Source organism: Centroberyx affinis, unplaced genomic scaffold, assembly GCF_046629955.1.
Source record: "Centroberyx affinis isolate AG114_WGS23_722 - 3 ecotype Tasmania unplaced genomic scaffold, CSIRO-AGI_Caff_v1 ptg000688l_1, whole genome shotgun sequence".
Classification (NCBI taxonomy): domain Eukaryota; kingdom Metazoa; phylum Chordata; class Actinopteri; order Beryciformes; family Berycidae; genus Centroberyx; species Centroberyx affinis.
Window position 1 is genome coordinate 98,990 of NW_027279309.1, and position 22,686 is coordinate 121,675.

At 42.7% G+C, this 22,686-nt stretch overlaps 1 protein-coding gene across 1 annotated transcript in view; it reads left to right on the forward strand.

Moving 5' to 3' along the window:
• The window catches only part of LOC139644007 (protein unc-13 homolog B-like), an 89,054-nt gene that overhangs the window by 43,942 nt on the left and 22,426 nt on the right, over nucleotides 1–22,686 (forward strand). Inside the window, exons 11-24 of the mRNA XM_071519353.1 lie at nucleotides 10,897–10,943; nucleotides 11,084–11,162; nucleotides 12,122–12,196; nucleotides 12,761–12,980; nucleotides 13,439–13,666; nucleotides 13,880–14,021; nucleotides 14,379–14,548; nucleotides 17,214–17,329; nucleotides 18,376–18,539; nucleotides 19,122–19,272; nucleotides 19,631–19,699; nucleotides 20,386–20,475; nucleotides 20,784–20,921; nucleotides 22,481–22,602. Coding sequence (XP_071375454.1) covers nucleotides 10,897–10,943; nucleotides 11,084–11,162; nucleotides 12,122–12,196; nucleotides 12,761–12,980; nucleotides 13,439–13,666; nucleotides 13,880–14,021; nucleotides 14,379–14,548; nucleotides 17,214–17,329; nucleotides 18,376–18,539; nucleotides 19,122–19,272; nucleotides 19,631–19,699; nucleotides 20,386–20,475; nucleotides 20,784–20,921; nucleotides 22,481–22,602 — 1,811 coding nt within the window. The remainder of the gene's footprint in view (nucleotides 1–10,896; nucleotides 10,944–11,083; nucleotides 11,163–12,121; nucleotides 12,197–12,760; nucleotides 12,981–13,438; nucleotides 13,667–13,879; nucleotides 14,022–14,378; nucleotides 14,549–17,213; nucleotides 17,330–18,375; nucleotides 18,540–19,121; nucleotides 19,273–19,630; nucleotides 19,700–20,385; nucleotides 20,476–20,783; nucleotides 20,922–22,480; nucleotides 22,603–22,686) is intronic.

The window sequence follows — 22,686 nt, forward strand, 5'->3', positions numbered from 1 at the left end:
TTTCAACTGGCAACCATCTGGTCATAAACCTGCTTCTCTATGCTACTGTTGGCCCACAGCATTAATGTTAAAAAAGAACTGTAATGATACTACCCAATTTTTTGGCTGGACCGCAACAGCGGGGCCAGCCCTATAAACACGAATGTCTGTCACTCACTGACTGACTGACCGACTGACTGAGTGATCAAGTTACACCATTGGTCGGCCGTGGCACGTGGCACATCATAGGCTCACAGACCCAGAAATTTAAGTTTCGTTTTCTCCGCCATCTTGTTTCTCCGCTGACATCGGGAGCCTGTTTCTCCCACACAGTAAGCAGGCAGACTAATATCATGCATGTAAGCTGAAGCTAAAGTAGAATCTATACAATTATATCATATCGGCGTTTAGTGCCGATAGATGGGCGGCAATTTGTTCCCGGTGATCCGGCCGAAATTTCAGCGGGGGTCCCGACGCCAATACGTCACCGGGTGTACGGCGAACAGCGTTTTCGGCACCGATGGGTATCAGAGCAACTGAGGCTTGGATCAGGAGGATCGATGCGGGCAGTGGGCGCAGCGGAGATGACAGCGGCGGAGAGAGGAGACGGGACGCGCTGGAACTGAGATCAGTATGGATGTATGGACTATTATTCTGTAGCCTATTAACAGTCTACAGCGGAGTTAGTTACACCAATGATCGACCGTGGCACGTGGCACACCCATACACGGTCCAGCCATATACTAGGTTTTGACCTAGTCTTGTTTCAATTAATATTCTAACTGGAATTCTTATTCGTTGCCCTTCAAAACGGGCAATTAACTTCACAATACTTTCCATGCCTAACATAGAGCATCCATTCCATGTAGTCAGTCTGCACCTCCTCTTTCCCCTCAATCTTCAGTTGTTAATTTCATTTCTTCTCATGGCATTGTAATTGTGAGGCCGGTGTATGCTATCCTTCTGCGGAGCTCAACGCATCTCACAGTGCTTCAGGGAGCTATAATTTGCATTAATCGATGGTTCAGTCATGGGAGTCACTCTCACGTTGTGCTGCAAAGGACATCTAGAGTCTTCACACTAATTTGTCAATTCTTGTCATGTTTACTTATAAGTTATCACTGAGTATTCCAGCTGAATCTGTGGAAACAATGTATCTGAAAGGGAATTGCATGATGAACCATACTCTTAATGAAGAGTCTACACTTGAGGAAAGTTTCTCTTCCCTTTCTCTCACCCACCATCTAACCTTCCTCTCTCTGGCGTGACTGAACTAATGGAGTGGTGACTTGTGCCTGAGGGAAAGATGGAACAACTGAATGAGGAGGGAAATATGAAAGAGTGTGAGGGGAATTAGCAAGTGCATCGTCAGTGCTGTTTATCCACCATCCATTTCTCTTCTGTGTATATAAATCGTAGGGAAAATGTTTTCCTCCCGAGGTGACCACTTTTGGGAAAGGGAGAGTGATTGTTACATTTTTGCATTTAGTTTAAAAAATGAGCACAGATAACAGCATGTAATAAGGTGCATGAGAATTGGCTGAAGCACTGATTACGTTAACATGCATGTTAACAAGTCATCTGATTAATGCACTTAATTTGATTATGAGAATAATAAAATTAAGCTTTTTCCTGAATAGCAGAGGAATGCTCTGTTAATATTCATAGTTTCATCCAATCTTGTATATTGTATATGTGGTGATTGATTGAATTCGTTGTCATGTACTTCCTTCCCTCTCTCCTGTATTAAACCGCAGTTATATTGTTCCCTTGGCATTTTTATTGCTTAAATGTAGCTTTCTCATAATTGGTCTAGTGCTAAGGCTTGGCAGGCTGAATGTAAACAGATATAGTAGCTGTAAAAAATGACAACTCAAGGTGATAATTGCCTTGGTATGAAGTGTTACAATCTGTCAAAACCTTGATAGACAGGCTTACTTGGAATATGGGGTTTACATGTCCAAAGAACTCCACCATAACCTAATATCATAGTACCATGTCCAAATTGTAGTGTAATGCTTTGAATATGACTTTAATCAAAGTAACGTAATGGGATTATTTTATGTAATTATTAATTCTCAATTCCATTAGGATTGAAATATTGTTGTAAACATTGTTATTGGCAGAGAGAGGCTGCTGAAAGCCATGTAGTAATTTCTCACTCTACAGTTGGAGGGCGCTTTGGACCCCAGTTTACCCAAAGGATTTTAAAGGGCAGTGAACCCTGGGTATCCAAACTGGGGTGTGAGGGAGCTGAATACATCAGCAAGTATAATAACCTCTCAGCATAATAACCCCAGCAAAACCATTCCACCTTGTGAGATACACTAATTGTGAAGTAGATGGTCAAACCTCTTTTTGGTTTGCTATAGATCATCATATTCTTACCTCGGGTATTATGGTCCAAGACGACACTGGATTAAGTTTAAACTCTATACTAGGGATACGCCAATACCACCAATTTCACTGGTGGTATTGATTCTGAGCAGAAAACTTTCAGTATCAGTTGATACAGAGTACCGATTTGAGCTCTTGCTTTTTCTGGAAAATGAGTTGAGTCATTGGATCCAGTATCCTTTAATGAAAAGGGTAGAAAATCATATCACCTTGCTTTGATATCTGACATTTTGTAATTGGCTTTTGGTGTCAGAATCACGCTTTGTAGCCTGATATTGGTCTGATATCAAACACCGCTACTGGAGTGTTTGTTTATCCCTACTGTGCACATGTTCTGTACAGATGTTGTGTCTAATCCTGCCTTTCATCAATCAAACTCCAGTTAGAGACCAGTAGTGGGTGGCCATAATAAATAGAACAGATTCTCTGAGCCCTACCTAGGGTCCATCCTATTAATTAAGCCTTTTACAGCATGGCAGGAGAGGCTTGGTTAGTCCTCGCTTGGCTCCATTATGATGATTGGTTTGCAAGGACTGGTTGAAATGACCATGTAAATGCTGGCTGATTGAAGGCAAGGAGGAGGAGAAATGGGAAGCAAGGTGAAAGCTGTCTAACTGTTATTTATTGTAGGACATAGGGAAGCACTTAGGACACAAGGCTGAATGTTGAAAAGGCTGTAATGAATTAGAATTGGTAGTTAATCTGTCACAGCAGTGTCAGAGAGACCAGCATAATAGATGAGTGCCGGACCCAACTGCGTAAAACATCCTCACATGCTGGCTTACATTCAAAGCGGAAAATTAGACTGGATGCGTGGCATATTTACAGTTTCCTCTAGAATTTTTGGCAGAAGTGGCAGACAGGGGTAAATCCAGAGCTGTAACTAAGACGCTGCCAGACCTATTTACAGTATCAGTTTCAGTACCTATATTTGTCTTGTTTTGACTGAGCAATAAGCCCTAATGAGAAATTTAAAGGCTTTATAGACTACTTTTCTAACAACAGGGGCTGAAAATAGGCAGGGAAACCACTGAATTTAGGCAAAGCAGTGGCATCAATATGTTTGTCAGGTATGTTTTGATTTATAAAGTCAAAGAGTTCAATGAATAGAAAGAATGAATGCAGATGGCAGCACTGGGCAGATGTGGAAACAGAACAACAGAGAGTGAGACCGGGAGCTGGCAGTCTTACAGCCTCAGATTAGCTTTGTGCTGGAATACATTGCCAGAGGACAGAAGGAGAGAGAGTGGGGAAAGCATGCAAGAGGGTGGGAGGGAAGAAGGGAGGGGTACTTAACTGAGGCTGAACTGCTGTGTGATCCTGGTCTAACACTGTCGCTCTTGCCCTTCCAGTGGTAGAAATGAGAGATTCAGCACTTCTGCGTCTCGGTCAGTCGGCTAAAGAAGACATACTGATAGCCCAGTTGGTTTGATTAAGGCAGAGCAATAAATTAAACTGCGCTTGGGGATTTATTTGAAAGAAACGCCTAAAAGTTATCATTACTGATCTACTGACCCCTACTCTGTGTGGATTTAACGGATCTCGCAAGATGATACGAACAGATTGTTTTTAATTGTTTTTTCTCCACGAGGTAAGGTTTTCATTTTAACATACATATTGCAGTCTTCTTGTGCATTTAGTTTTTAGGTTGAGTAGAATTTGTTTGAGATTGAATTAACACATGCAAACCTATTACTGTGTGAAACTTTTCAAGCTTAGTTGCACTATGTTAGGCTAATAATAATAAGGTATGGAGCAAAGGTCTTGTACTTTGTTATGTCGTGTAGTATCTTAGAATTCAGTTGGGCCATTTAAGTGATTTAAAATAATTACTCCTACAGTCTTCACATAAATTACTTCATTTCAGTAATGCTCAGTCCATTTCAATTCTGAGGTCATCCCACTTTTAAAAGCAAATGTCATGCTTTGATAAGAAGTCAAGTTGATCACTTAAAAACTAGGAAAGCGAGTCATCTTTTTTCCAGGCCACAGACCATTTAGTAAGGAGAGAAAAGATATTGCTGCAGGCTATCGCTACGACTGTCAGTGAGGATGGGCCAGACTCCAACCAGCCGTCTCAGCCTCTCTTTATTCTGGCCAGTTAACTGATAAGTCACTGGCCCTTACAGTCCACATACAGTGGATTGTTGGCTGTCTCTGCTAAATGGGCCAGTGGTCCTCTGGAATGTAGCAGAATGAGCTGTTCAAAGATATTTGTGTCTATAGTGTTTTTATACAACCAATGCATTTAAAGCAGATACTCCTGTTCACATTTATTTTTAGAAAGTAAATGAACTCTGATAAGAAATGACAAAGCATTTATAAAACTAATTTTAATTGGAAAGGTAATGCTCCAGGTTAATTTCTGATAGCTATTTGGCTGATACGCTCATTGGCTAAATTTCAAATTCCTGGCGGTCATAGGTAACATGCTCCTTTGTGATATGCTTGATTATTATACCTTACTGCCCACCAAACCCTTATCATGCTAATGCACACCTCCAGTGCTTGAGTGCTATTGGAAACCTCTAGTGCAGGGGTGGGTTAATGAAGTTTCCAACCATTCCCTCTGTCTGGCATGATATACTTAATGGAATGGGGAATTAGATTGTCCTTCAACAAATGAGTTTTCAAAATTTTTCAATTTTTCTATCTCCGAGACAAAATGTTTGCTATTGAAATCGCCAAATAATGTATCAAGGCGCTTCACATTCATGCTATTTTATCTAACAGAATCTGTATACATTTTCCTAATAAATTTGGTCAATCTGTTTCTACGAACGCTGGAGAAAAATACCCAGATTAACTCTCACACAATGAGCACAGGGGAATTGGACAGCACTGACTCCACTCAATGGAAAACAGTTTAACAACATGATATACTATATTTATGAGTTTGTTTTTTTGTTTTTTGTTACACATTCATTACAGGCAGAACCTCCCCAAAAAGCAAAAAAACATACATTTCACTATCCGTAATAAATATTCTTAGGTAGTGGCACAGTCCTAAAACAGTCAACTGAGTCAAAGAGTCTACAGTAGATATGTAGAATATGCAATAGATGCATATTCCGTAGTCCCAAACAAATGCTTTAAATTTGCTAAGAGTATCCTGTTTCAAGTCTTTCTGCAGGTCATTTAATGCAGAGGGGACAGGGTTTCTTACCCATCTCTGTGATTTTTAGGGTCAGTCAGCAGAAACTACCATTGGGTCCTCAAAACTGTAGTGTCCTCCAAATTCATGAGTGATATGACTATGTAAATGGTATTGATAGTTTTAATAATTATGCTCATCGGATAGCGATGGTGTCACTGAGCTCTGTCCAGTATACAGAATGACTAAAGGCAAGGAGCAGATAAGGCATACTGTATCTGTATAGTTGCTAAACCTTTGGCCTTTCTGTTTCGTAACTGGACAATGTTTGTCATTTTCACTAAGTAACTGACATGTGAGCCATGCAGTTATGAATTTTGGCACACTTTTAAATGACATACTTTTGTGGAGTCATGTCATGGCATCAAATAGATTAATCTTTGGGGTATTCAAGAATCCCTGTAGTATGTACAATGTGGGTGATAGGTCAGAGCTATCGAGCCATGCAGCTGGTATGGAGGCAGAAGAATGACGTAGCCTTAGAGGAGAGAATTGACCTGTCATCTAATTACCAAGCTGTCTTTCCATTGCATCCTAATTACAGAGATCTAGGCAGCTGCATGGTGTCCTCTGTGAAAGTTGCCACTGTGAGTGAGAGGTCAGTATATGCATCACTGTCTATCCTACTGATGTACTGTAAAGAGTAGTGCACTGACACACAGTGGCCCCAAATATCAGTGTAGGGTTTTATCACTAACTCCTGTCTGTGCTTGACTGCATTAAATCGACTCGGCACCGTGCTACCCCACCCTTTTTGTTATTAAAAGGATGCGCAAAACATCCAAACTTGTTATATGAATTGGCATGAGGAAACATTGGTTGGTATTTCTTCTAATATAATAAGTAGCAGATATAACCTATGGTTAATCTAAGATATAATCTAAGGTTTGGTTGGTTTGGTAAGGTTTAATGTTTAAGATTTGGTAATCTTTAGTTGTTGTGAGACATAGCCACCTGTAGCCAGAACTAACAGTCAGATGAGCCTGTGTTTGGAATATCCTACATTTAATTGTGACACTCACAGCAATAGCAAAGAATTGTTCATTCATCTTCTCCCTTGAAGAACATTAGCTAAGAAAGATCTTGAGCTTGAGCTTCTGTATGTTTTTTTTTGTCACCAGAAAATTGCAGCGCAGGGCAAAACTATGTTCTTTGATGCAGCACTCATCAACCTTTTCACAGAGTGCATTTATTTATTAATCATTCTTGATTTTTGATGCTTAATTTGTTAAACTATCCCCAATTTGTTTCTCAGTTTTCTCATGTCAGTCATGGAGCAGGCACTGAGCTCTTCAGTCACTTGTAGGTTAAGATGTTGCCTATGCTCAGACCACTCTGAGACCTGAGGCACTGGTCAGTCCATGTGTGGAACCAGTTGACCCAGACTGCCAATTCTCAGGGATGTTCCCCAGAGGCCACGTCAGTGGACAGGATGGACCCTACAACACAGAGCTACTTCCCCACCAAATGCCCAAGAGGAGAGAGCTTGGGAAAAAGAGATCCCAGAGCCCCAAAGTGGGGAAAGGCCTGCGGAGGAAGCTGCAGAAGTTCCTGCAAGGGCCAGGTGATGGTTCCCTCCATGAACTCTCATCAGTGGAGGTGGAAGAGGACATGTTCATCTGTGGCCTGAAGAGAGACCCTTCTAGCAGAGAGTCAAAAGAAGTCTGCATGTTGCCCAACGGCCACAGTCATACAAGCGGCTTGACCACACCTGTGTTGGTGGGGCTGGAGATAAGTACGGAATGCCACATCAAGGCTCCCTGTACTGTCCACACTAACCGCACCACAACTGACCTCCCAGACCTCACCCCATCTGGGGAGAACAGCAGTTCTGATTGCCAGGATGGCATTGGGGTTGTGGAGGATACTATACCCAGGCCCAGTGAAAGGAAAGAAAATGCAGAAGAGGAGGAAGAGATGGAGGATGAAGAGGCAGAGCAAGGCTCTAGTAATATAGTAGAGCATATCCTTAAAGAGCTGAAAGGCATAAACAAGATCCAGGAGGAAATTTCAGATCTAAGGGAGTATCTGACATCTGTGCGAGGGTCAGTGGATGAGGTTTCTTGTTGTGTGGATGCAGTGCTCAGTGAGATAGGGGAGCTATACTCTGGCGCTTCAGCTACGCCCCATCCCAAGCCTCTTCCTCAATCACCCAAAGTCAGGCGAGGGAGCCTGGGTAGACAGAACGCCATCACATCCCTCTACAGGACAGCCACCAGTCCACAGTTGGATCAACAGGACTGTGGTAAAGATTCAGGACATATACCATCGCACAGGTCACCTAAACAATGGAGAGATGATCCAGTCACTCACCAATCAGAGCAAACAGACCAGGAGAACTCAGACCAGAGTTCAGACATGCACTCCTTATGCCCCAGGAGACCCGATCTCTGCTACCTGGAGCGTCAGTGTGGCCATGACTGCCACAGTACTAGCTCTTTGTCCTCATGCCACAGTTCCATCTGTCCAGAGAGACTTAACAGATTCCTTTCTGGTGATACAGGGTATGACAGGTGGGCCTCTGTTGACATGCAGCACAGTGTGAGTGGAGAAGGAGGTTGGAGTGAAGAGGACATTTGCTCATGTGTGAACAGTGGAGAGGAGGTGGAGAACTGCCCAGGTGTGTGGGACAGGTGCGCCACAGAGGAGACACAAAGCAGCACGCCAGGTCATTCTTCACACAACAGCTCTGAGCATCTCTCACTTCTGTTTGGACAGCATTACAACTCTCCCTCCAGCTCCTCCAGTGTGGTGGACTGGAGGCCCCCCAGGCTGCAAGCTGAAGAAGGAAAGTTGGAGTGCGACTGCGCTGCAAACTGCCCTTACTCACGTAGCTCTGGTTACCACACCATGGATGCCTATGCAGATGAACTGGGCAGTGGGCCCTCAAGGAGCCTTAGTTGCTCCACTGTGCTGCTGACAGACTATGATGATGGCTACCTGGAACCTCATTCACCTTGTGATGGCTGCCCGTCATCTGCTGACACTCTGGATGTAGGGTCTGCCGAGAGTTTGGACAGGGAGTGGACAGACCACAGCATCTCTAGGGACGGCGCAGGAGAGTGGGTGTCAAGGGAGCCTGCCGAAATAGATTCTGAGAGCACAGCCAAGCCCTCCACTGTAGGATTTGATGTGAAAACATTCAGTAAGGCTGTGCTCACTTTCAGGTCAGCTTTAAAAGGGGCCTTGAAAAAGCTGGAAGGTTCCAACCCTGAATATGTGAAAGATGACAGTGGGTCTGAGGCTGCCTCCTCCCCTATCAGACGATCCAGTGAACTCACAGAGGAGCAGAGCACCAGCCAGTATACAGAGGGAGAAATTAGTCTGCCAGAGAACCATACTCAGTTTGGCACTCCAAAGGAGGAGGACAGTGAGGCTTCAGTCTATGTGGATTGTGGCCAAACACATGAGAACCTGTCCTGCTCCCTTCAAGCATCCCCCAATGAAGTGAGCCACTCTCCCTGCACCCCCACTGAGTATCATTCTATAGAGCTTTCACCAGGCAGAGGAGATTGTCCGACCGATGGAGAACTGTCCAACCCAGACCTGACACCCGACCATTGTCCAGGAGGGCAGGGCCAGAGCCCACTGGGTCCAGTGCTCAGTCTGAATGAGTTGGGGTTAAGTCCAATCGGGGAAGACCACGCCCTTGATGAGGTAGACCTAGGAAAGCCAACAGATGCAGGTCACAGAGAGCGCATAGCTAATTTCCAACGCATTCTGAGGGAAAAGAGGGAAACCCATCGTAGACTGTCGAAATCTGCCCAGGGATCCCAGGGATCCCAGGGATCCCAGGGGTCCCATGGGTCCCATGCGTCTCAGGGGTCTCAGGGGTCCCAGGGATCCCAGGGATCCCAATCTCAAGAAGAGTTTAACACAGGTACTTTTAAGGATATTTTCTTTGACTTTCGCCACTGGCACTAGCAAGCCCAGAAATGAAAGCAAAAATAAATCTTAAAGCAATTAATGACCCAATTAAATGAATGTAGTATTATTTATTTATTATTTATGATTTATAATGCATTGTTGATTTGAAAATGTATATTAGTTGATATCTGTTGCCTTCTCTTTAAAGCACCATGCTTTGCATACAGTATGTGGTCAGGTTAGTTTGTTCAAACGTAGTTATTGCATCCATAGATTGATTCTTATATGATTTTTTTTCCTTTGCAGAGAGTGGCAGAGAAGATGATCAGGTTACTTATACAATATTAACTCCCTTGTTAAGTTAATATCTTGTACTTCTGTTACCTTGGTCATTGTCTGTAAATCGTGATGATTTTTTTTCCCATTGCTACAGTGTAATTTCCATTGCTGGGCTCATATATTTGTTTCCGTAGCATGGAGTATGGTTCCTTTTATTTCATTTGTCTTTGTCATACCACTTCACTGGAGTTGTTCAGTTGTAACTGTAATTTTGGATTTTTCAGATTTTTTCTTTTGTGATGCAGTCCTAAGCATATTCCACAATATATAATAGAATAGGAACACCTTCTATAATCATAAATAAGGTACAGCAAATTAAGTCTTCAAACAAAGAGCATATAAGTATACATATGTGTGTGTATACTGTATATATATGATTTGTGACGAGCAGATGAGCGACCTTTAGTGAAAACTTCCAAACTCCATCCTGTCACTGTAGAAAAGACATACGGTGATTTTTTCGTATGGCTTCAATTATTCTCTATAATCAATAGAAAATCTTTGATTTGGTCCACGTTGTAGCGTTGTAGCTTGAGACTCTCTTGGCTCTATTTCTAGTGTTGGTGTTTGAGCAGATGCTTCATATTTTCCCTGAAGTTTTTCAAAGTCTATCAGAAACCCATACTGTGAGAGTGAGCCCCGGAGGGCTCCACACTCCCAACTTCTGTGGACTGAGCGAGGAATGTGCAGACACTGATGAAACACTTTACCTTGGAGGAAAAACTAAAAGATCTTATGTACATGTGTAGCTGCTCAGCTGCCGTTTTGGTGTTATTGTATTTCTCCTTAACTTATCCGAGTTGACTCTTAAAACAATCTACAGGCAGAAAAGTTCAACTGATTTTATATGTGTCTTAACCTGTAAAGTAGAACTTATTAAATGGCTTGGTATCTGCATTATTTTAGTCCTCCATTGCATTTTACATGACATCTTATACACATTTATTTGAGAAAGTGGTTTAAAGACGAATCTTGATCTAATACTGCATCGTGCTTTGTTTTGTTTTTTTCTTCATTTCGACTTTGCATGCTCTATAATATCCGAGGGGTGAAACTCAACCAAATTTCACTTTCCATTACCTCCCTGTTCTCATCATACACCATTAAATCTTTGGCATTGTAAGAGGTAAACCTAAAGTCTCACATTTGAAATCTTGTAGGTACGAGATGAAGAACCCAATTCTAGACAGGCCTGGGTCAAACCAGGGTAAGTCACATGCATATTTGTAATAAAGAATGTTGCAATTTATGTTTTAATTTTATTTTTTAAGTGCAGTGAAAATGCCCTGCTGTAACTGTGTTGTGAGGATTTTTTCATTCATGTCTGAACTTCTTTGCGCTCCATAGTGGTGGATCTGGTCTGTATGGAATTGACAGCATGCCAGACCTGCGTAAAAAGAAGCCGATCCCCTTGGTCAGCGATGTGGTCAGTACTACCCTGTCAATCCTTTGCTCTACCAGTAATCCTGTTTGTTTTGTTCTTTTCTATGTGAGTGCATGTCTGTCTATTTGTGATACCAACACAAAAGTCTCAGTTATGCTTTTACCTTTGAGGTGAATTTGGGATGAGATTGTTATCAACAAATGGAGACGAATATGAAATCAGACTGATAATTTCTTTCTCCCTCCTCTCTTAAACCCGAAACTATTTCCCACAACTCTCTTGAATGCATTCACTCTCCTTGGTCAGGCTATGGTAAGTTAATAGAACCCAACTGCCACTCCCTTTTCTACTAAAGAGAAAATATCAAGTAGGACAAATTAAACAGTAGATGCATCAAACAAGTATGTGTATAGCATGTTGCTCTCTTTATGTAGTGGATAATGATCGTAGACCTCTCAGTTGATACAAATTAACACGTTTGCATGCATCCTCTTTATAGCTTTCCTTCCTACTTGATATTATCATTAAAAATATAATCAACAAATCAAATACATTCCCACATTTTGGGGTTTTTATTTTTCATCCTCACCTGCTAAGCCACATAAAGACAACTATAACAAGGGCTGCAGCAAACTAACATGGGTAACACACTAACGCTCACACAGAAATTTGTGGGTGATGGTTCTGTTGTTACTTATTGTTGTCACTAACATGGCCTCGGCCCTAGTGGTAATCCTTTCCTCAGTAGTTGCTTAAAGTTCCATGGCTCCTCCCTAATATTACTCACCTGGGTTTTCTCATCATCTGGTAACAATCCACTAACGTCTCTGGAAAAGAATTATAACCCTACTGACCACCCTTATAACTCCCCTGGCCACCTTTTTAACCACACTGACCTTCATTCTTTTTAGTAATATTTTGGGGGTGAGCTGGGCTGTGGGTTGTTTATATTTTTATATGTTGGCTTAACTATTTATTTTCCTCTGTCACCTGTTGTTCAGTCACTGGTCCAAGCCAGGAAGGCAGGGATCGCATCTGCTATGGCTGCACGCTCCTCAATCAAAGACGAGGAGTTGGTGAGTAGAAGGGTTACAAGTTTCTGTGCTATAGTTTTAAAATTCAGTGCTCTCATGGTGTCCTGGTGTCTTAAGAGGCTAGAGCACATGTAGGGCTTGGGACGATATTTGATAATATCGACTATCGCGATAGTTTGTGAATATTGTGATATTGTTTCCTCCAATGCTTTGGATATGCAATTTTGGATACCACCCAAGCCTAGGCACATATCACATGCTTACATTATTGTGGGTTAAAAAATGGCACATAACCTTTGTTACCCAACATCCCCTCTCTTTCTGTTTCCTGATAATATCGACTATCGCGATATTTCGTGAATATTGTGATATTGTTTCCTCCAATGCTTTGGATATGCAATTTTGGATACCACCCAAGCCTAGGCACATATCACATTCTTACGTTATTGTGGGTTACAAAATGGCACATAACCTTTGTTACCCAACATCCCCTCTCTTTCTCTTTCCTTTATCTCCCCTGCACACTAGCTAACAATGCAGAAATTCCATTAAACATAATTTTGTTATCAAACGTAAAAAATAACGGTAATATTCTCCCTCCTTTAGAAAAACCATGTGTACAAGAAGACCCTACAGGCTCTCATCTACCCCATATCTTGCACTACACCACATAACTTTGAGGTGTGGACCGCCACGACGCCCACCTACTGCTACGAGTGTGAGGGGCTGCTGTGGGGCATCGCCCGCCAAGGCATGCGTTGCTCCGAGTGCGGGGTGAAATGCCACGAGAAGTGCCAAGAGCTGCTGAATGCAGACTGTCTGCAGCGTGAGTACTGGCCCAGAGAGAGGGAGAGATGAAAGGAACTGCTCATGGGTGAAGTAAAAGGGAGATTGTCCATAATGCCTTTTTGGTTGTGTTGGTGCAGATGTTCCTAAAAATTTCATTCTCATCACAGCCATTTAAAACTTCAAGGCACATGTTCTCTCAGCCAACTGTTGTGTTATAGACTGGCGTGAATTATCATAATTGATCATGTATGTATATCTGTATGTACGTAAGAGGTACATGTATGTACATCTTATACATTGCTGCCAGTGAAATGGCACACAGCAAATTTCAGGGTGTCAGCTTGGTGGTTGTTTGACTTGATTGGTGAGTGATTTTGAATTGAAGCCAGAGTGGTGTCATTTGCCAGCAATTCGTCATTCAGCTCATGTTTGAAATTGCTAGCTCTGTTCAAATGCTATGTTCAGCTGTATGCATGCATGTCGCTGATTCTTTAGGTGCTGCGGAGAAGAGCTCTAAGCATGGAGCTGAAGACCGGACTCAGAATATCATCATGGCCATGAAGGACAGGATGAAAATCAGGGAGAGGAACAAACCAGAGATCTTTGATGTCATCAGGGATGTGTTTGTCATCAGCAAGGCCATCCATGCCCAGCAGATGAAGACCATTAAACAGAGTGTACTGGATGGCACCTCCAAGTGGTCAGCCAAGATTACGATCACAGGTACCCTAAAAATATTGGATCAAATCAACTAACACTTTAAGTTTATTGCTCAGCATCAATATCAGGAGTGGAAAAAATGATATTGGTGTGTCCCTGTGTTGCATAGTGACTGCAGTACATTTCCAACATAATAATCTTTTATGCGTCTTGGTGATTTTTCTCCTTAATGGGTTTGTTTCTTCATTATGTCATTGTTTCTCTGTATCTGTGTAGTCTTTTGTGCCCAAGGCCTTCAGGCAAAAGATAAGACTGGATCCAGTGATCCGTATGTCACCGTCCAGGTGGGCAAGACCAAGAAGAGAACCAAGACCATTTATGGCAACCTCAACCCTGTCTGGGAGGAAAAGTTCCACTTGTGAGTCACCAAAATATCTTGGTTGTAAAATGTAGCCTAATCACGCTGGTGACTTGGGCTATGTGTTTTTTTCAACTGGGATGAAACTCTCTATGAAATGTTTTTATTTTCTTGCAAGGTTCTTTATATCTTAAATTGTAGTGGCCCTTGTAAATGAGCGTGAGCTACTATATTACTATATCATTACTCTATTAGTAGCAGGACATTAGCCTCAGGCCATGTAGGATTCATCATTCAAAGTTTGCAATTTTATCCTATTTTCATAATTGTTCACACATAACTGTCCTATTATTATTTTGTCTTATACATATCATACAAAATATTCACACCATTTTGTACATTTCTGTTTGTCATCAGCGAGTGCCACAACTCCTCGGACCGAATCAAAGTGCGTGTGTGGGATGAGGATGATGACATCAAGTCCAGGGTGAAGCAGCGTCTGAAGAGGGAGTCTGATGATTTCCTGGGCCAGAGTATTATCGAAGTTCGAACACTGAGCGGAGAGATGGATGTCTGGTACAACCTGGGTCAGTCTGCTGTCCTCTTTATGGACTACCTGTATGAAATACGCTGTATAGGAGGGGAAGGGTAAAAAAGCCATGGATATATTTTTAAATGATTTTAGTGCACAGCCTCTGTAGGACTTAATGAATGGTCACTAAGATTAGGTACATGCTCACCACCACCCTCTTGCCTTCATTGTGAAAGTAAGCCGCTAAAAATCTAGCCTAAAAATCATACTTCCACTGTATTTACAAACAAGACCATAAATGACAAATGACACCCAGGTAATACTGTATTAGTATTATTCCAATTTTGCTTGTTTGCAGTAATCAATATTAGCAAGGGCAAAAAGCATGAAATCCAGTGATGACAGCACCCAAGACAGCTGATGTCGGAGGTTGATTGCCCTTTGATTATTTTCGTTCCATTGTTTCAGCCACACCCAGTACTTTCACCCCTGACGTAAAGATATAGCCTGGCCAGTCATGAAGTACTTAATACTACCTGTTTAGCCTGACACAGCCAGACTGTCTACGCTGCTAATTACTTCCTGATATAGCATCCTTTTCACAGACCCCCCACCGGTTGTCACTTTGTACCTCATTGTCCCCAGAGAGCTACCATTTATGGTGAGCACTTGTCTAGAGGACGGATGTCAAAGTGCTTTGTAATCAGCATCGAAAGGAGCAAATACCTCTCGGTGGTAGACTGGTGAGAAAATGCAACATCTGAGATAATTAAGATGAGATTTTGGTATACATATACTGTATCCTGGAGCGTTCAGATCATGAGATACAGTATGTTCAGCTCTGTTCCTCGTTATTTATCATGTCTGTTCTACCTAGTTCTACCTCAGGCTCTTTCTGTAAAGCTGTCTTCCTAGCCTGCATGAAAGTCACGTACAGTAACCTGCATTTCATTAGCTAGTGCACAATACTTTGTCTTAATGAATGATTGATTTACTGTTGCGTTATTTCATGATGAAATATACAGCCTCACCACATCTGTACGGTGCCAGCAGTTCTGTTTCTAAATCATCCTCCTTTGTAGTCCTTGTTGTGTTTCTGTGTGAACCTCATTACCCACACCTCCTTTTGCCTGCAGGCGACATTTTTACTGGCCAATTAGCCAGGCAAGGAGCAGCCCGAAGGCCCATATTGCGCTGAATGACAACATTGGCTTTTCCCCGGCAAGCTTATTCTAAGAAATTTTAACAGAATCGCATTGCACTTGCTGACATTTTTTCCCATTTAACAAAATTCACTCCATCTTCATCTTGTTTTGTCAATTATGTCACAATTATTCCCCAGTGCGTTAAGATATTTTCATTTAAAATATCTTAGAATGAGGTATTGAATACAGTCATTTAATCCCTTGTGCTATTTTGTGTGAGCACCGACTGTACAGTGTGTAGAAAGCTAGCTTGGAAGTTAGAGGGAAGGGAGTGGATGAGAGCGGATATGTCATTGGGGTTATCAGGCGGGTACCTTCATCTCAGGATAAAATCTCTTCCTGATCTTGTCATTTTCATTGCCTTGTCTGTGGGGCTTTACTCCTGCATCTTTCCCCCTCTCTCTCTCTCTCTCCGTCTCCCTTTAAAATCTGTCTCCTGTGTTATTGGGTGTTATCAAACCGCTTTTATCCAGACGTCAACATACTGTTGAGCTGTAAACACTCCCCAGAAGTTAACTGATAGATTGAGCCACCGCAGGCATCATCTATCCCGGCTCTGATCTTCATGATGGCTGAGGATATTTCACTGTCTGGGCTGAACTCCTCACTCCTACACACTCCGTGTCAGAGTGTATTTTGTATTTGTGTGATTAAGTGTACGATTCTGAGGCACCAGGCATCTCTTGCGCCTACTTGATTATAGCGCTGAAATTGACTCCACCATGGCAACAACAAATCTTCCATTGCAGCAACACTGTACGGAATATCAATGTGCCTATAAATCCGCTGTTTGTTCTTTTCAAGTGGGGAATTTGAAGCACTCTGTTTAACATCCCTCTGATAATAATAATATGAACGAGAGATTCATGTGGTTAGGAGTTATTAAGGAGAATACCGCTGAATTTTAGAAAATAAATCAATGATCAATCTTATAACATACCCACCCCCCTCCCATCTGAACCTCCTCTTCTCTCCCACTCTACTCCACAACCTCACCTCCCCATCTCTCTACTCTCTCTCCTTCTTCTACTCCAACACTCCCCCCTTCACTCTCCCCCCTTTCCCCTCTCAGCGAGAGGCAATCTGTGATTATCAAGTAGCAGCACTCCAGTCGGAAATCGACCGATCCGCCGACATGTACAAATTACCCCTAATGATGTGCCTGTCAGGGCAAATAGCAGGGGTGAGCCACCAAGCACTCCACCTCCAGAAAAGCACCAACTCAAGTGTCCTCAGTTATCAGGCACCGATCCATACAGCCCACTGCCATTGTCCCCCTCACTATCAGCTGGAGGACTTCTATTAGTGTTGCAGGCGCTGCACCGTCATCAAACTGGAGAAACAGTGCCCCTACAATAGAACTGCCATGTTAATAGTCTGTAATTACTGCTGCGTTAACAGACCTGGTTTTAATTTGCCTCAGTGTGACAGATCTGGATTGGAGTAATGAATCGAGAGAGTGTGTGTGTGTGTGTGGCTGCATAACTGTAAGACTACATATGTGTTTAATTACAGAAAAGAGAACGGACAAGTCAGCCGTGTCGGGTGCCATTCGCCTCCAAATCAGCGTGGAGATCAAGGGAGAGGAGAAAGTGGCTCCCTATCACGTCCAGTACACCTGCCTGCATGAGGTATCGCACTCAGCAGTCTGCGTTATGTGCTTATGAGAAATATACAGAAGCCCTGACCTGTATTTCTGTTGATAACCTGAACACACTGGATATTCTGGAGGTTCAGCAGACTAAGGCACGTAGCTTACACTTCTAGTGGTTAAAGAGACGGTTTCATCGTCAAAAAAGTCAGAGGTTAGAACCCCTCATTAGCTAATGTGTCCATCAGCAGCCGTGTTTTCTGTTGAAGAACCCATGAGCAAGACACTGAACCCCTACATGCTCAACATCATTGGTTCAAATCTACTGTATTACAACCTCTGTCATCATGTCATCCCCTCTCTCTCCTTTTTTTCTGTTCCTCTCCACTGTATAATAATCATACTTAGAAACAGCAGCAACCCTGCAGCTGGTAGGGATTCAGTGTCTTGCACCCTGCCATTCCAATATTGGTACTATACTGTCTAATGAAGTAGAAATGCCTTAAAGATCCAGTGTAATGATTTTTTTTTTGATGGTTAGATGGTACAAAGCTTGTAAGAGAGTGAGAACCGAATCTTCCACTGCTGCCAATATTTCTCTCTTTAAAAAATCCAGTATTTGAACCTTTCATACACAACATGGAGCTCAAAGTGCTTTACACCAATGGAAGGCAAACACATTAAAGCATTTTAAAAAAGTAAAATGCATTGCATTAAAAGAATAAAATCAAGTAAAAATAAAAAGATAAGGATATGCAAATGAAAGAAAATAGACAAAGTGAATTGCATGAAAAGAACACAATCAAATTAAACAGATAAAAATGAAGGCTAATTAAAAGCTAAGCTGAAAAGATAAGTTTATAACAGTCACCTGAAAATGCTTACAGAGCCGCCTCTCTAATATTCTTTGGTAGGGTGTTCCACAGTTTAGAAACATAGTTAAAAAAGTTGCATCCTCAATCATCTATTGCGTGGGGGATTGTACTTCTAACAAACTTTACCATGAAACTGATGAATGCAGTTCTCATTGCACTGGACCTTTAAACAGATCTAAACACATTAACACAATGTTGCCTTCCATCCCAGAACCTGTTCCACCATTCGACCGATGTTCTGGGCCAGGGGGTGGTGAAGATCCCAGAGGCCAAGGGGGACGATGCTTGGAAAGTCTACTTTGACGACGTGACGCAGGAAATAGTGGACGAGTTTGCCATGCGCTATGGGATTGAGTCCATCTACCAGGCCATGACGTGAGTCTGAGATATCACCTTGGACAAATGGACTATCCTCATTTCCCTCTCTCTCTCTCTACCTGTCCATGTGTCCGTCACCTTCTCTGCCTCTTCACCCCCCCCCCCCCTCTTCCTCGTCCCTCGCTTTCTCCTTTTGCTCCCACATGAAAGTGCCATTCGGTGCTGTTGTCATTCCCTGTTGGCCTCCAAATGAAGGAAAGTCAATTATAAGTGGGCTGAGGATGGATCTGTCTCCATGAAATGTCATCCTCCATACAGATGCCTGTTAGCTGGGCCCATCATTCACACAAAGCGCACTCCGGCGGGCCATCCCTCAGCCTAAACGTGCCAGGTAGCTGATGGAGGAGATGAAACGGCCGTTCCTAATAGGGATCATTAGGTGAAAACGAGACCCTCGAGAGGACACTAGCTGGCCAAATAGAGGCGCAGCCAGTCACCGTGTACTCCCACATTACATCGCCAAAATCTCGCCTCCATGACGGCGAAACATCTGTGTAGTCGTGAGACGGTTCAAATTGCAGGGAGAGGAGCGCGGCTTCGTTGGCCCTCACCATGCTCTCCCTCTGTGTCTCTCTCTAGGCACTTTGCCTGTCTGTCTTCTAAGTACATGTGTCCCGGGGTCCCTGCAGTGATGAGCACCCTGCTGGCCAACATCAATGCCTTCTACGCCCACACAACCGCCTCCACCAATGTGTCCGCCTCCGACCGCTTTGCTGCCTCCAACTTTGGGGTTTGTACTGGCACAGAGAAACACACACAGACAAACACACTCGATATCTCTTCTCTCTGTCTGCCTGGTTCTCTCTCACTCTATTACTCTTTCTCTCTTACTTTTACACACTCATACACACACACAAACACACACACACAAATACACACGCTTGTTCTGTCTTTCTCTCCCTCTTTTTGTATCCCTATCTCTCTCTTTTTCCTCACTTTTAATACACATAATACACACACACACCCACACACACATAAACCAGCACCACAATTCTCTCTCCACAGTTGTCTGTTCTGGTGTCTTTAATGTCCAGTTCTTTGTCCTCCAATTTTTCCATCTCTTCTGTTTTCTCTTCTCCCCCATATAGAAAGAGCGCTTTGTCAAGCTCTTGGACCAGCTACACAACTCCTTGCGCATTGATCTCTCTACTTATAGGGTAAGATTTTGATTGGGCTAAATAAATACCACCACCCATTGATGATTGATGTTCTCAAAATTTCACTCCAGTTTTGGTGTTTTTTAGTAAAAAATGAATAGCCATCAATCTGGAATCAAAGTCAGCCAAAGTTTTGCAATGCTGGCTTCCTGGAGAAATAAGGTTTTTATCCAACAGAAGTAACAGGTTTATGCTTTGGTGTCCTCTTGATTGGACGACAGCAAATAACACCACCCAACAAAACCTTCACATGGAGAACCATACAACCACATGTTTATTTTCTTTTTTCACCAACCAAAGCCAAACAAACCAAAACCAACCTAAATCAATTTTGAATCGACCTAAATCATTTGGAGTGTGAATGCTATACATTATCTTCTAAGTAGTCAATGTCTAATATCTATAAATATGAACACCATCACATCACTCCAGTTTACAGTGTTTGATAAGATTGTACAGAGAGTACATCACTCAGTTGTAAAATTAAGTCATCATGCTCTCCAAATTGATAAGTACAGTATGTCATTTGTTTCTTCTGACGGAAGATATTTTAATACGCCATTGGTGTTTTTTTTGTTTTTGTTTTTTTCATCTTGCTTGCACAATTTGGAGTTTTTCTCTATTTGGTTTGTTGGTGAAAAATAAACTGAAACTAAAGTCACCTAAACTTGTTCCTCCTCTCGTAGAACCACTTCCCCGCCAGCAGTAAGGATCGGCTGCAGGACTTGAAATCCACCGTCGACCTTCTAACCAGCATCACCTTCTTCAGGATGAAGGTCGGCTGACAGTTTTTGATGTGTCTAGTTCTTTCCTCTAGCTTCTCCCCATAGGATCTTGGCAGGTGGTTCTCAGTTGCTTTTGAAATGAAAACCTTGGTCATGAAGTTTCCACCTTACATATTACATACTGTAGCACAATATGCCCCTTTTTAACTTCCTCATTGTCCATGACCCTGTCAGAATATCTGGTGACCTACATTTATGTCCCAACCTGCCAGGTGAGAAACACTGATCCTAGGCTGTGCAAGTAGATTAATGTGTAAATTATTGTGACCAATCATTTCCCATCTCCATCTGGTGCCCAGGTCCAGGAGTTGCAGTCTCCACCCAGAGCCAGCCAGGTGGTGAGGGACTGTGTCAAGGCCTGCCTCAACTCGACCTACGACTACATCTTCAATAACTGCCACGAGCTATACAGCCGACAGTACCAGCCTCTGGACACGGTGAGTCATGTACTGATTCAGGTGCATCAGGGAACCTGGTGCATCAGCCAGGCTCTGCAGCCACTGAGAAGAAAAATACCTGATATGCTGCAAAACATGAATGCAATAAGCCCTCACAAAATATCCACCTTTTAACAAAGTTCCCTAATGTTCTTTGCTCAGTACTTCCAAATGGTTCAATTCTCTTAATTATAACAATTTTATAAGCTAATTCAGCAGTTGTTGGGACATGTTTATGAATGGATGGGGTTAGTAATCATTCATTCCATGTCTGAAACACAGAACAGCGAGAAATAGGGGTAAAGTGGGCTTTGGTTGTGGGACCCTGTCTACTAGAATAGAGTGTGGTGTCTGGTTCAGGATAGGGATCACACAAGAGACTTGGCATCTTCTGAATAGAAAGAGGAAAGGATCCCAGAACGGTTGGAAAGTTTGGTGGAGGGGTCTGGCAACTTTGGATCGGGGGTGGAAGGGCCAGGAAACTGGACAAGGTGTGATGGAGGGGATGGGAAAATCATGAAAAATGAATCATGATCAGTTTACACAAGCGTTCTTTATCCACCTTTTACCCGGTATGATTATCTTTACACTGCGGGAGGGGATCCACAGGAACGACTGGATCTCATGCAGCAAAAAGCTTTATGTGGATGATTATTGTGTGGTATCATTTCAAAACAAGGCCATTTATACGTCCGGTATATTCAAGTTTTTTCTCCGTTAATATTTGTAGATTTGCCTGCTTGAAATGAAACAAAGTCTCTGTTAACCTAGCTTTCATTTTTTTTGCGGTTCTCCCTCACCTCAAGTAGACAGCAATCATCAGTTTCCCGCAGATAGCCCAGCTTCCACACCACCTTACACACAGGTGATGGGGACGCTTGTTGTGGTGTGAGATGGTTGCCATGGTTACCATGGTATTTGCTCCTGCTATTGCCCGCCTTTAATTTCCACTGAACACATACTGGGTCAGGTCAGGCTTTTCTCCGGCTGTTCTCCTTGGTGGTGGGCCAGGTCAGAACCGGGTTATTTCAACCAACCGTTTCTCCAGCTTAACATCTTCACACACAAATTAATGCTGATTCATCTCTGCCTTTTCCCCGGGTGAGACGCTCTGTGTAAAGACGACTTAGGAAAGGACAGTGGTGATGCATGGTCTTCTTGACAGCTCTTAATTTTATGCGGCTTGGCAGTTTCACTTTTAAACTCTCTCCCTCTACAGTGAGATCCACTTAATCTTTCATGTGATGAATGCAATTATTCTTTTGGAGAGCCACAGGCAAATTAGGGATAAGTCCACATCTTTTGTTTAAATCCATGTTGTCACCCGCAATGATATGAAGAGGAACATCAAAATGGGGAAGCAAAGTAGAAATGATGATTTTTGCTTCAGAATGCTTTTCAGCTGCCTTGAGCATGACTGCCAAGCATTACAGGGACCACAAGTCTTTTTTTGTAGACTTATAAACATGTGTATAAGCCTGTGTATACTGATTATGTTTCGCCCCTCTCAAGTCTCTTTTAGTGATTGACTGTGTTGTGCTCTAATCCAGAACAAGGAGGAGCTTCCTTTGGAGGAGCAGGGTCCGAGCATCAAGAACCTGGACTTCTGGCCTAAACTCATCACGCTCATCGTCTCCATCATTGAAGAGGACAGGAACTCCTACACACCCGTTCTGAACCAGTTAGTAACCAACATACGCTGTCATGCCTTAACCCATACTCTCTTAAACTGGCAAGAGATATACAGTCTCACTTGAATAAACCA